Source organism: Sphaeramia orbicularis, chromosome 12, assembly GCF_902148855.1.
Source record: "Sphaeramia orbicularis chromosome 12, fSphaOr1.1, whole genome shotgun sequence".
In the NCBI taxonomy this organism is placed as follows: Eukaryota; Metazoa; Chordata; class Actinopteri; order Kurtiformes; family Apogonidae; genus Sphaeramia; species Sphaeramia orbicularis.
In genome coordinates, this window is record NC_043968.1 from 48,614,654 (window position 1) to 48,629,465 (window position 14,812).

The 14,812-nt window shown below is 38.7% G+C and overlaps 1 protein-coding gene across 1 annotated transcript in view; it reads right to left on the minus strand.

Moving 5' to 3' along the window:
- Positions 1 to 368: 368 nt before the first annotated feature.
- Positions 369 to 14,812, minus strand: part of mmp17a (matrix metallopeptidase 17a) — a 161,188-nt gene continuing 146,744 nt past the window's right edge. Inside the window, exon 11 of the mRNA XM_030150753.1 lies at positions 369 to 3,899. Coding sequence (XP_030006613.1) covers positions 3,574 to 3,899 — 326 coding nt within the window. The 3' untranslated portion in view covers positions 369 to 3,573. The remainder of the gene's footprint in view (positions 3,900 to 14,812) is intronic.

Here is a 14,812-nt window from a genome sequence, read left to right on the forward strand (position 1 = left end):
GTCGTTTCTTCTCTGAATTATGATGCTTTGACAAAATACTTGTTCATGCAGAAGATTTTGAGTGTGTAAAGTGTATGGCTGACACAATGTGGTTTGCATTCATGCTCGACAGCAGTGACCATTACATTACCAAAACAGGCTCAAGAAAATGAGAGAAATTGAGAGCGGCTCCCAGTTGGTGTCTGCAAGCTGTCATGTTACCTTCATCTGGCTTCAAGCCTGGGCTCCTTTTCAATGACACTAAATAATTACACATTCGTCCCACTCAGTCGCAAGACTGACTACTCAAAATAATCTGTTTTACAATTAAAAATTCAAGTGACCACACACTTAGCCAACAAAATCATAGACAGAGAATTTTATTTTTTCTACAAAAATATTTTACATTAGAAAACACAGCTTGAAATATACACAGTCCACTTGGTTTTGCAGTAACCATGGAACATCTCAACTCAAATATATCTGTGTCTATGTTTAAATTGTAGGTAAATATATGAGCGAGAATAAATCCAGTTGCTATGTTGTGTGGTCCTTCAGAAAGATTCATGAAGTCCGGTGGTGAGAAAAAAATGCTCAGTGATCTCTAACCTGATAAAATCATGATGGAATTACAATCTATTCATAATCATTACAAAAATACAACAAGACCAGTACTGCTGCTGGGGAATGCTTCTGCACCAGGGGTGATGACAATGAACTCTTTGAGACGCAAGAGCAGCAGTTCTTTAAAGAGCGTGGGAGTATGGGTAAAGGATTTAAAAAGGATAATGGCGCTAAGCAACATTGAGAAAGTCTTGGATTTTACATCTGTCTACCTCACAAGAAGCCATTAATTTATCATTCACTGACTACATCCTTGGGTCCTGTTTTCCTTATGTAGCTGCAACGGGTGGTTTTCTCTACATGTTTACAACAGTAGATGCCATTTATCTCCCTGTCGACATCCCAGCATGACACTCGTGTGTCTTCCTGTCAACCCTGACCCCAGGGATCTGTTCATCTGTAAACTAACTATCTACAGTACATTCCATGATACTGTTCCCCTGATACAACCCGTCATAATACTCACCTGTCATTATTTGCCCTAATTAAGGTCCTTCAGGCAGCTTTTCCCATCCACCTATATAAAAATTAACTCTCTTCCTCTATGACTAATGTACCTGCAATCCAGGAATGGATGTAGTTATAAACCACACCATCACTGACTCTCTTATTGTCAACAAGGAGCTGCTTAAAAAAAACAAAACAAAAAACCACAACATAGAATAAAACCAGCCTCATCTTTTTTAGTTGGAAAAGAACTTTATCCACCTATTAACCTTCATCTGTCTACATATTTGTACCTGTTATTTCATCTACATCCAAAGATGTCATTCATTATTGCTGTAATATTGTTGTACATGAAGTACAAGATACTGAAAAAAGTGCATGATGTTGTAATTCATGTGAACATAATTACAATCAGTCCCACTCAGTTAGCTGTCCTTACAAAGATGAGGCCATTCAACCATTCAAGAAGAACATAAGACATACACATTTCTGTTCTGTAAATCATGTTACGAGGATTGTTGTTGTCAGTGAACCGATGCTCACTAGGCAGAGATGATGTTATGATAAATGTATGCACTACTCATACTGCAAGGCGCTTTGATAAGGGCCATTCAGCTAAACTGATGTGAACTGCTGTCCCAATGCCAGTAAGAAAAAAAACCTAATCTATAAAAGCATGCATAAGTATGCAAATTTTAGATGTTATATGAGACTTCTCTTATCCATTGAAGATGAAATAAGATACGATTATGCTAGACTGCTTCAGCATAGTGAGTATTTTTACATCATTTTAAGCTGATCTCAAGAATGCAGGTCAGAATCTAGGTTCTCTTTGAAGAAACAATTTTTTTAAGCCTTTAGAACATTACAGGTCAGGACAGCCACCTTCCAACTGAAAACTCCTATACAGGTGATGAATTATTTGAGCACTTGGGATTTTTTGTACCTTAGTAGAACAACCCTTCAACATGACTTTTGAACACCCTATACTTCGAATATTAGTTGTTACTACCATAGACTGTATATAATACTGAATGGAGGAAATGTAACATCACCTATTGGTTTCTAAGCTGCCATTTTGAAGCTGGTAGTTTGCTATTTGGCTGTTGCCATGTTGGGTTTTAGGAGCCAGAAGAGACCATATTTGGACACAAGGGTCAGATCTCTGGAGCCCAAGGGGTCAAGTGACTTACTGACTCATTAATATGTTAAACTTCACTGAACATTGCAAAACCTTTAGTGGAACCTGTTAACCACAACTATAGTGGAGCCGTCTGTCAGGCAAAAAATGTCCTTTATTAAATAAACCAAACCTGTGACTCAGCTGTCAGACAGAGTTGTCAAAGCTCAACATGGTGGATATCAAAGCTTCTGTTCCAGACTGAATTAACAGAGGGAATATTTATAGGCAGACCACCAAATATAATGAATGAGACCAGAATGAGTCAGAAAAAAAATGCTGACATATTTTTAGATAAATAATTCAGCAATACTTCCACACTGGCTTAGTTTTGGAGCTCAGGTTGTCATTCCTTGGTTTCTACATTATTTTTCCAATACTGCCATTCATAATTTATGTTCCTTTTTATTGAGAAAATTTGTCATTTACCATTGATTTAAACACAAGTCATTTATTTGTTAATTTGTCCATAAGTTTTTTTTTTTTTTTTAATAAACCAAATTTTTGCCTCACTTTTATACAAACTAAACCCTGATTAATGATATATGCAGACTTTTCACAGTATTGTCAGAGGTAGCTAATAATTATTTTCTAAAGCTGTGAATAATCTGATTTGAAGGAAGGAGTCTTGCGATGAACACACTATTTCAACTGGCATTTTCAATCTCTACATGAAAAAAACAAAACACAGAGCCAGCAACTACATGCTGAAAAAGACAACTTTTGAGGAAGATCTGGATAATGCAATAAACCAGCTCTGCCTTTATCTCTGTGGTCTTGTCTTTTCACACATTATCAATACCTGGGTTCACCATCCACAGGAAAATATTCCACCAAAGCAAGTCTATCCCCGACACTGTTTGCAAAGGCACTGTTTCTGCATCCTTGGCTTAGTTATTCCCAAAACTAATGTAATTGGTTTAATGAAATATAAACAAGACAGATAATTTCTTATCTATTCAAGAATAACGGTTTCAGCCTCAGTGCTAAAAAAGTGTGGGAATGGGATGTGAGACTATTCTGAAAATGTTAATTGTATATTTAGTGTTTACCTACCTCAAATATTATTCTATGTTTGAATAGACAATTGAAATATCTTAGTAAGCATCTAAAATCTGCATGAATGCTTTAAAAAAATTTGTTTTTTGGTTCCCAGAAAGCAGTTTCCACCAATTTGTTAGAATGGCCCATAAAATAAATAACAGCAAAATAATAGCAAAACATACCAATTGATACCAATTATATTTATGAACAAAATTTTCCAGTTTGTATTTAGACTGGCCCTCCACCAGTGAGTTCCTTTCGTTACACATAGCTCGACAGCTTTGTCCAGTGCTTTGGCATCATAGCAGTTCAGAGCGGAGGGCCAGCGATAACGTCCAGAGAGGTGGCAGCAGCCAGACGGGAGATGGGGAGAGACGGACGCCTAAAGGTGAGGCGGTGTCCGAGGTGCAGGAGCACACCTCGTATCCATTCTCTGCGTGGTCTGGGTGATGGTGCACGTTGACTCTGGTCTCTGTGCTTTTGGGCTCTGTGTCTGGAGAGTCTGACTGCATCTCGGTGCACAGGAGCCAGTCCTTAGCGATGAGCCGGGGGTAACCCGCCTCCACCTCCATGTCGCTGCCCGGCACTCGCCAGTATTCCTTCCCCTTGAAGAAATAGGACGAGCCTTGACAAAGAGGGGCAGAACAGAGGGTACAACATGATACTTATTAAATACTGCACAGTAGAACAGGACAGAGTGCAAATATTTAGAGCACAGGTGTCAAACATGCAGTCTGGGGGCCAAAACCGGCCCACCAAAGGGTCCAATCCAGCCCATGGGATGAATTTGTAAAATGCAAAAAATACACTGACAATATTAACAATCAATGGTGTTAAAATCATTTTAGGTCAATTCAATCTAAAGTGGATCAGACCAGTAAAATACTATCATAATAACATATAAATAATAAATCATGAAAACTGCAAATATTCCTCTTTGTTTTAGTGTAAAAAAAGTAAAATTACAAAAAAATCGTTACATTTACAGACTGGCCTTTCACAAAAATGTCTGAAATGTGGAATTTTAACAATATTCTGCCTTTTACTAAATGTTTTGTATATTTGTAGATCCACTGTGTTCTGTAACTTGTGATGCACATGTATAAATGATAAATTAAGGCGCGATATTGTTAACATTGCACTTATGTTTTGTAAGAATTTTCAGGTTCATATTTGTTCATGTTATGTTCAAGTACAGTTCATAGATGTAAACATTTTCAGTACAGAATTTTACTTTTTTCACTCAAAAACATACAGAAAACTTTGGAGTTGATATTATTTGTCAGTTCTTATCCTATTATTTGTGTTACTTTACTGGTCCGGCCCAGTTTATATCATATTAGGCTGAATGTGACCCCTGAACTAAAATGAGATTGACACCCCTGATTTAGAGTAATATACTAATACAACATCACAAACTGTCTTTGCCCTAAAGGATGAAAAGATGCACATAGAGGTATAAATAAAGCATGAAAACAGAACCATCCAGTATACATTTATGTACTGGGAGGATTACTATGGGATATATGAGCACACAATATTCTTTTGCTGCATACGAAAATGTATTTTTGCTTCCCCTTCAGCAATGCTGTCATCACTTCGCTTTTTCTCAGCACTTTTCTGACTTTTGGATTCTACGTAGTTTAGTTTATTGTTTATTTGTCAGGGACAATGTACAAATACATTAATGTCAAAGAGAAGAAATGCTTTGCACCAGAGTTAGCAACAAGTTTCTCTCCATCTGCTGTCCCCACGTAGATGCACACACGATATAGAACATTTACATTACATACAATACAAAACTCACATTAGCTCATAACTCCATAATTACTTCACTTCTGTTTTTACATAACGCATCTCTCACTCAGTGTTCATCATGAAATGCAACTTAAAACTCTGTCTGAGTCTACTTTACTCTTCTTTCTCACATTTATATTGTATGTAATTCTTTTACATATTTCATGTTAAGTAAATAAACAAGTGTAAAAGTAAGCAGAGCTCACTAATTTCCCCACCCGGTTGCATTACACTTTGCCCCTCCTGCTCATTGATACCCTGTCTACCTAGGGATTAGATAAGCCTTAACATTCAATCTTTTTAAAAAACTTTTCAAAAATTTTAAATAAAAAAAAAAAAAAGGGAAAAGGTACGTGTAAAGAACGTGTGTGAAATTTGAAAAGAATTGGGTGAATAATGTTTGAGAAATCAGATGGACAAATTTTCTAAATTGAGATTTTAAAAAATTTGTAATAAAAAAAAATCCAAAAACTCAGCCATCAAGCTGTGTACTGCACCTCTCCTAGTGATAAAGAACATGTATGTGAAATTTGAAAAGAATCAGGTGGATAGTGCCTGAGAAATGGCATGGACAAAAATCTTGGACAGACAAACAAATGGAAGGATGGACAGAAGGAAGGGCAGAATACCTGGTATATCTATATACCAGGAATAATAATATAACACATAATATAATCAATATTTCTGTTATTTCTCTCATCTCTCTGTCGCCACACAAGAATATCTACATTTAGTTGTCCTCTTATGTTTTTCATAGGACTGTTTTTTTTCCTTTTTAGTGTAGTGTCTCCTCTTTTTTTTGCTTATGGCCTGTTCACACACACATCACAGAGCTTGGACCATGACTTCTGAAGCTGGCAAAAGCTCACAGAAAACAACACAGCACAACACAGACCTCTAAACACTTGACAGGAAAAAAAGCTTCCGCTCATTCAGTCGGGAGCTGCTGCAGGGGAGAGAGGTGATGCTGTTTGTTCTCAGAGAGGAGCCTGAAAAACCACCTCAAGTCCTCCTGATAATTACTTGTCTTTCTGCCACATTTGACCATCTACAGGAGCTTAATCAAAGCTTAATCGGCATAGCCATCTGGTGGAAGCAATGATATGAGCTGTGTTAAAAGGCTGCTTGAACAATACAGATAAAAGTTAACATCATTATGACAAAGTCTGTCTTCAGGATCTGGCCCAAACTGATTGGTTGAAGTAGACAACTTAAGCACGTGGTGACAACTCAGATCTGAGGCGACAACACATGTGAGTAATTCATGTCTGCTCTAGTGGTAAAAACAGTAAAACATAGCACAACTAGATTCATCAACCATTCTGGCACAAAAAATGACAGAATTATTAAATGAAACCTATCCAAGCATGTCATAATACATCAATGCAGCTTTTTTTTTTTTTTTTGCAAAGCTATTGAATTAAGGGATATTTCTAAGAGGAACATTTTAATGAATCTTTCTAATTATTATAATTTCTTTCCCCGTACACAGTGATAATGATTCCTCATAATGGATAATGTCATGCTTGTGCCACACATAATTACACCAGACCAGGTGTGAGCTCACAAACACACATACGTTTGCACACTCGCATATAAATGTGGGTTTTATGGGAGGCACTAGACTTTTTATAGGAAGTAAAAGACCAGTATGTTTTACTGGCACAGATGTACACAGTCCGTAAAGATTACTGACATGGCAGATTTAAGTGTGACATGCTCCGGTAATGACCACATTATCCCACCTCCTCCAATAAACCCGAACCATTCAGAGAATGAAGAAGTGTTAAAAAGAGAGAAGGAGGTTAGAGACGGTTTAATGGGAAGGTGAAGGAGAGAGATAAGAGGGGAGGAACACACATTCATCAACACATGCAGTAATTGAATAATATAAACAAAGCATGGCATTAGTTACATTTCATTTGTGTGCTAAAATACTTCATTAAAATTATGTTTGGGTTTCCTTTAATGACTGGTCTATTTCATATTGATAAATCTGTTTCACTGAATTGGACACGCCAAAAGTCACAGTAAACAACGGATAATATTATACTTATATGCATGTTGAAAATAATTGCCAAAGCAATATTCAAAGTAGCTTGGGTTTATTTTTTTAATTATGAGGGAAAAAGTGCCAGTTTTTCAATTACTGCCACTGAGAATGTCCATCTAATCATCTTTCGGACAATAATCCACTGCATTATCCATCCTTTTCAGTGGATTAGTGATGAGTTAGTAAAGAAAAATAATTGCCAAGTTGTTTTCCACTTTGTTATCAATCTTTTAAAACTGGCAAACATTTCTATCTCAGCATCTGATTTTATTTGTCTTAGTACTATTGCCAAAACACTGTGTTGCATTTTAGAACTTGGTTGTTGTCAGTGTTCCCTTATCCAAGTATTGACATAAAGGAATATTTACACTCCTTGCCACTTTAATAGGTACACCTGTACAACTGCTTGTAAATGCAAATATCTATTAGACCCATTATATGGCAGTGAATCAGTTATAGGCATGTGGATGTGGTCAAGACAACCTGCTAAAGTTCAAACCAAGCATCAGAATGGGGGAGAAAGAGGATTTAAGTGACTTTGAATGTGGCATGGCTGTTGACACCAGGGGCTCATTTCTGCACTAGTTTGTTGAATCGTTAAGCCCAGTGCAACGCAAAATGCGTCTATTTAATGCATTTTGTGCTATCCCGTCTCTGGGCTCCCTCTTTGTTCGTTAACAACTAGCGCAATGCAAAATGCTTTTCGTGCGTTAGTTCGTTAACCCCAATGCAGTGCAAAATGTGCTATCCCGTTTCTGGGCTAGTTGGTTAAAAGTGAGTGCTTGCCCAGTTCCTTGTTAAAGAGTTGATTTTAAAGCGGACCTTGGAGGTCTGCGTTAGAAGGAGGATGTATTCTTGTAGCTTCATTTCACTTCGTTTCTGTCATGTATTTCCTTTGAAATATTATTTACATTTGTAGAAGAAGATTTTTAACACAAGTTTGACAATATGTTTAAGGATATCAGATTTTTCCCATGGACATTTTGCACTGATAAAAACAAATTTACCGAGTGAGGACTGATCCACTCACTGAATTCTATTTTCTATGGATTTATGGATAACTAGAAAAGCACTCGGAGAGCGCAGACCTCCGCCAAGGCAGATCAGTGGCCCCCCCCATCACCACCAAAATTTTATCATTTGTTCCTTGTGCTAGTATCAACATTTCCTGAAATTTTCATCCAAATCTGTCCATAACTTTTTTGGTTTATCTTGCACACGGACAGACAGACAGACTGACAGAGAGATAAACCAACCCCGACAAAAACATAACCTTCTTGGCGGAGGTAAATATAGATTAGTTCAGGACAAAGTGTGTATGGCTTTGAGAGATGAATGAATGAATGAATGAGAACTGTATGGGGACAGAGCCAGTGAACTGGTGACACACACACCAGCGGGTGTGTGTGTGTCTGTGCGTGCGCCTAATGAGATATGAGCGCGTGGATGAGAGGAACGGAACAGCATTCAGTTTTTCTATACAGTCTGTTTGTCCTGTTGTTCAGCGTGGTTACGACCAACAGTGACTTCTGTTTATAAAGTCACCAGTGCAGAATAACTGGGGTTATCCTTAGACGCACGATATATATGTGTAAATAATTCAGTTCAGAGTGTGTGTGTGTGTGTGTGTGTGTGTGTGTGGGGGGGGGTGCAGACAGCTGAGGGGGTCCATCTATAGTCAGATGAGGGTGAGGAGGTCCATCCAGACAGGTGAGGGTAAGGGAGGAGGTCACAGATCTGGGCTCACAGATATCCTCTAATACTTCTTCATTCTACCCATAATGCTGTCAGATCAGCTGACTGGAAACAGCGGGAGCAGAGGCGTTCATCCTGGGTTAAATAGTGAACACATCTGTTTAGTGCACCCTTCAATGCAAATAGTGAGTGAACGATGGCTTAGCGAACACAGCGAGCGCAGAAATGGATTTTGGGTTCATTAAGCCTCTGCGTTTGCCGACCCATCGTTCACTCTCTATTTGCGCTGAGGGGCGCACAAACGGCTGAGTTCACTATTTAACCCAGAAACGAACCCCAGATGGGCCGGTCTGAGGATTTCATAAACTCCTACTCTACTGGAATTTTTACACACAATCAACACTATAGTTTACAGAAAATGCACTAAAAATATCTAGAGAGCAGCAGTTCTCTGGATGGATGGATCTGGATCAGAGGTCAGAGGAGAAGGACCAGACTGGTTCGACCAGATAGAAGAACAACAGTAACTCAAAGAACAACTCATAAGAATTAAGGTATGCAGAGGAGCATCTCTGAACACACGTCAAACCTTTAAGCAGAACATCACACTGGGTGCCACTCCAGTCAGTTAAGAACAGGAAACTGTGGCTACAAGTTGCCAGGGCAAAACAAAGTTGGACAATAGAAGACAATGGAAAGATGGAAAAACATTCCACTGATGGAAAAGCAGTGGTGTAGTCCAGGGTATAGGGAGTATACCCACTTATTTTTCAGTCATCATTGCATATACCCACTTCTAAATCCCCCTGATGCGCACCATTCAGTGGTATCTGGGCCAAATTGCCCATTTTTTTCCCCTAGGATGGTGAAGCCATGACCCGCCCCACTCTGCCTCTAATTGGCTAGTACTCACTGCCTTCACTGATTAGATTGGTTAACTTTAGGCATGAGGACTGATGAGCCAATCACAGGCACAGTAGGGCAGGTCACTCAAGGGAAAAAATTGCTAACTAGTGCTGGCCACCTCTGGAACCTGACTGGACACCTCAGGTGACAGTTCTACCCCAGTCGATTGACAGGTCACTGCACATCTCATTGAAAGATGCGCGAGTATTGGAAATATGGCAGAATAAACGTCTTTCAAATGAGTGACACATATCGAGAGAACCTATTTTCATGGAATACAAAATTCTGAGGTAAGCTTTAAGGTGGTTTCAGAATGAGTCACTGTTTTAAACTACTGGCCATATGACTGCACACATAGAGGAGAAGAGATTTTGTCACCAATAGTTCAACTATGTGAGTAGACTAACGTTATGAAAGGCTAATGTCACCCCCCCATGTCAGGTCCGGCATCAAAATGTTGTTCAACAAAACTCATAATAAAGACAGTAGAATATCAAGGGGAGCTTCATATACTTTATGAAGTTACCCTTGGCAAAGCAAATTTGTTCAGCACCAAAAGGCAGCTAGACTACCATTCTGCTGTGAGGATGCTGGACAAGACAAGTTACAAAAAAAAAAAAAAAAGAAAGAAAGGCTAGTGTTATAAAAGGCTAATGTTATGAAAGGCTAACATTAGCCTATGTTTGCCTCATGCTGAATACATTTACATTCATGCAGCTCCTTGTGTGACCACTAATACCTACAAACTGCTCCTGATCAAGTCATGATTATTTTATAATAGTGAACAAATACTACTGACAGATTTTTGGGTAAACTAAATAGAGTAGTCTTACATGTCAATGTTTCTAAAATGGCATTTTTCTGGACTAAAAAAAAAAAAAGGCAAAAATTGAGAGTATACCAACTTCTCCAGGGACCACTACACCACTGCGGAAAAGTCTTGATTTCTGCTGCAACATTTGCATGAAAGGGTCAGAATTAGGTGTAAAAAACATGGAAGCATGGATCTATCCTGACTTATACCAGTAGTTCAGGGTGGTGGTGCAATGGTTTGGAGAACCTGGGGCATCTTAGTACCCAATGAGTGTGCTTCACTGTCACAGCCTGAGTGTTGTTGCTGACCATGTCCATCCCTTTATGACCACAGTGCACTCATCTTCTGATGCCTACTTACAGCAAGAAAACACACCATGTCATAAAGCTCACATCATCTCACATGGTTTCTTAAAGGTGACAGTGAGTTCACTGTACTCAAATGCCTCCACAATCATCAGATCCTGATCTAAAAGAGTGACTTCAGGATGTGGTGAAATGGGAGATTTGCCTCATTGATGTATAGCTGGAAAATCTCCGCAACCATATGATGCTATCATGTCTATATGGACCAAAGCCTCTCAGGAATGTTTCCAGAACTTTGCTGAATCTAAGTGACGGCGAATTAAGGCAGTTCTGAGGGCAAAGAGGGCCCAACCTGGTACTAGCAAGGCGTACTTAATAAAGTGGCCTTGGAGTGTATGTGCCTGCTATGTGCGACAGCCAAAAGGTTTCCAGTGCTGGTTACATTCGTCCCACAACCTCAAGGAAACATGAATCACACATCAAAATCTGTGAAAAGTTGGGAATAGTGTACTATGACTTTCTTAAGAATTCAAGTAACTACGGTAACAAAAAAAACACACAAAAAAAAACCAAAACACAAAAATGTAAAAATATCAATTTCTCTCCAAAAAAACAGCAAAAATGATGAAGTCCACACCTTCTTTAGAGCCACATGACTTCACTATGGAAACATGGCACAAGCATTAAACTGTTCACAAGACTCAACCGTTACAATGCTAACTAGACAAAGGTTTATCAAATAACAATCTTGTATGTGTGTTTTTTTCTCATGATTTTTACACAGAATAATCAATATGGATGATGTCATCATTGAAGTGGAGAGTTCTTGGAAGTATTCAGAATATTTCTATTAAAAATTACATTACTCCTGTTAAAACCAGTGCATCATATTTACCAAACTGGATTTGTCGTCCTTTATACAGTTTGGCAACCAAAACCCTATGATTTTAACAGCTTGAAATATGAGCCTCAAAGTGACAGCAGCTCCATCAAACTGCTCCGTAATGAGTCACAGCAGACATTTTTGCCTGAATCCAGAAAAACTCAAATTTTTACACTCTTTACCACAATTTCCACTACAACTACATAAAATTAAGTCTCCTCTCTCCCTCATCGTCAAGAATTTTGTGATGCAAGGTACCGCATCCACATCAAGTACCTCTGTTTGAGGAATACTCAGACAGACTTTACTGTCTGGTTGCTAAGTTGTGCATAGCAACGAGAGGTCCATGAAAACTGAAACTATGAATCTGTGAATGAGGCACTGTGGTATAGGAACAAATCTGAAACAAACAGCGGCGACAGGAATGTTCTTGTAGAAACCTTCCTTCAAATCACTGCAGGAGGTCAATTACAACATCCAACAAAAGCAGGGTCATGTTTTCATAGTATTGACACCTGATAATATCTTGCAGCTCTCATCTGCATGTTAAAAAAGAGTGACAACAATCATTTAAGTTTAAGGTGGCCTGTGATTGTGTACTGGTTTATCAATCTAAGGTTGATTTATGTGATGCTGTGCAATGAAAAAATGTATCTGTAGTTGCCCGGACAATGATTGAACACATGCCATCAAAACTTTGATAAATATGTGACAGCAGAGTGTTAAAGTAAAGTGTGTGTCATCTGCCACTAACGCTTTTCCTCCCTTGCTGCGTTTGGGACAATTATGACAGAAGAGAGCTGCCACAATGCATTTTTTGATGTGTGACCACCAGTGGCAACAGATGAGTTAGACTCTGTGCATGAATCGAGTCTCGGCAACAGCGGTGGTCACTGAGTGCAACAGTCGTTTGAAATAATGCGTGATCTGCAGACGGTTTGAGAATGCGACTCACGCATTTAAGATTAACTTAACAATTCAGAGGGAGAGCAGCAATGAGCAGAGACAACTTGGGAGGCTGATAAATCCCCTGTAGTTACTGTGGAGTAAATGCCCAAGCTGAGTGCAGAATATTGATGACAACAACAAAAGCAGCTGCTAAAATATATTAAAAATATATATATCTTAATGCTTGTACTTGTACTTTATCTGCGCCTGTGAATACACTGTTCATGTTTTATCTTTTAATGATTGTGGGGGCGTTTAATGAATTATTAACTTATGTTAATGATCACCTCTGCTTCTTAGTTGATTTATTTCAGTATTAAAAGACATGAGCCTACAGAGAAACATCCCAGACATCTGCTGTGACTGAAATAATTTGTTTGCCAGAGTTATGAACAATTAAAATAGAATTAATTGCCCACACAGAGGTGCAAAGCATTAGGCATGAAGTGGGGAAGACTTTGGAAGCAGAACATGAATTTCTGCCCTGTCACATGATGACTCATGTTACATTTGAAGAGCAGAGTACAACACAAGTAATATAGCATAATAAGGCACACAACTCAAAGTAATGGAATTCAAAGTAAGTCATTCAAAGTACAAACATGCATGTCAACCTGCGACCAAGTGAAGATGTAAATAATAATGTTCAGAGTACATTGAGCTGATAAATACTAAAGTGAAATGCTGCATACTAATATGTTATTGGTCCTTGTAACTTTAATTAGTGTTCATTTACATAGTTGCAGATCTGAAGTGTGCAGTGTGAGGGTTTTTTTTATAGTTTGTGTGCGGGTGTGAATTCCACTGGAGATAGAAGGGATGGCTGAGGAGGAGGATGGCTGCAGGAAATAAACTGATGTTGAGGCAGATAGTGTGATGACTTATGCTCTGTAGCTGTACACCAGAGGGCATTCTGTAAAATGCATGGTTGCAATAAAGGACAAAATCAGCAGCACTATTGCTCTTCCCTTGCCCTGGTAACATCTAGGTCTTTTATGGAGGACAGAGTATTCGGATGGCATAACTATGGTTGCATTTCAGAAAAGGGAGATGTATCAGACTGGATCTGTACAAACGGATCAGTATTGACTGTGAGACATGGATTGCACCGAGGTTAATGCAGGAGGAAAACTCTCGGCCGGATCCGCTTGATTAGATTAGAGATCTTGTCATCCGATCTTTGTGTTTCTCAAATGGTGCTCCCCACCAATCTCGCTGCCTCCACTAAGCTCGCAGTGGCAGTATGGATTAATAAGGGGAGATAGGCTTGTGCATTCATAACACCAAATATGGTTCTCCACTGTGTTTGCAGTGTAAAGGTCAAGGCTGTTGTTGGCAAGCCAGGAAGCCGGTGTTACAACCTCTTTCTGGTAGACTGACTCAGCGTCTGTAATCTAAAAGTTCGTTGTCTGGAAACTTGAGCAGCTTGCCTCTGAAAGGTCCCTAAAGGCAATAACACTGCTGTGCAGTTCATTTTCTTTAACCACATTTCTCTCTTTGTGGGTCACTGATAATGTATTATTGTGTATGAAAACATCATGTTTGTACAGACGCTACACATTTATATGAGGTTCATGTGGCTGTAGATGCGGTGCACTGTCATCACTGCTGCAGGCCTGAATGACCTCCACACTTGCCAATAAAGTGCCTGTTTCTTGAAGCTGGTTTCTATATAAAAGCTATAGTATCCAATTTCAAGTTAGGATTACATGAGTGAATTTATACAGCTCCTTATATTAAACATGCTGAGTGACTTCTGAAAGTTGAGGAAACAAACTCTCATTATTCGTTGACATTCAATTCTATGCATCTTTCTTTCTGTCAGTCAAATAAAGACTGAGATATTTTGTAACCCTCCACTCAAGTGTATTTCAATGTTTGTTCATTGGCTTTCACTGTGGAGAGTGATGTCTGCAGTTTGACAGGTTTTTTTAAAAATTTTTTTACATTCATGTGCTCAAAAGAGAAAGCTTCTCTTTCCTCATCTAAAATCTGAATCTAAATGGCAACCCTACCAGCAACATTGGTGAAAACAAAAATTTTGAAGCCAGTGGTGATCTAGTGTGAAACCTGCAAACTGAAAGTGGGCTTTTGTTGGAGCAGGAAACATCTATTACCTAGGAAATCAGAAATATCA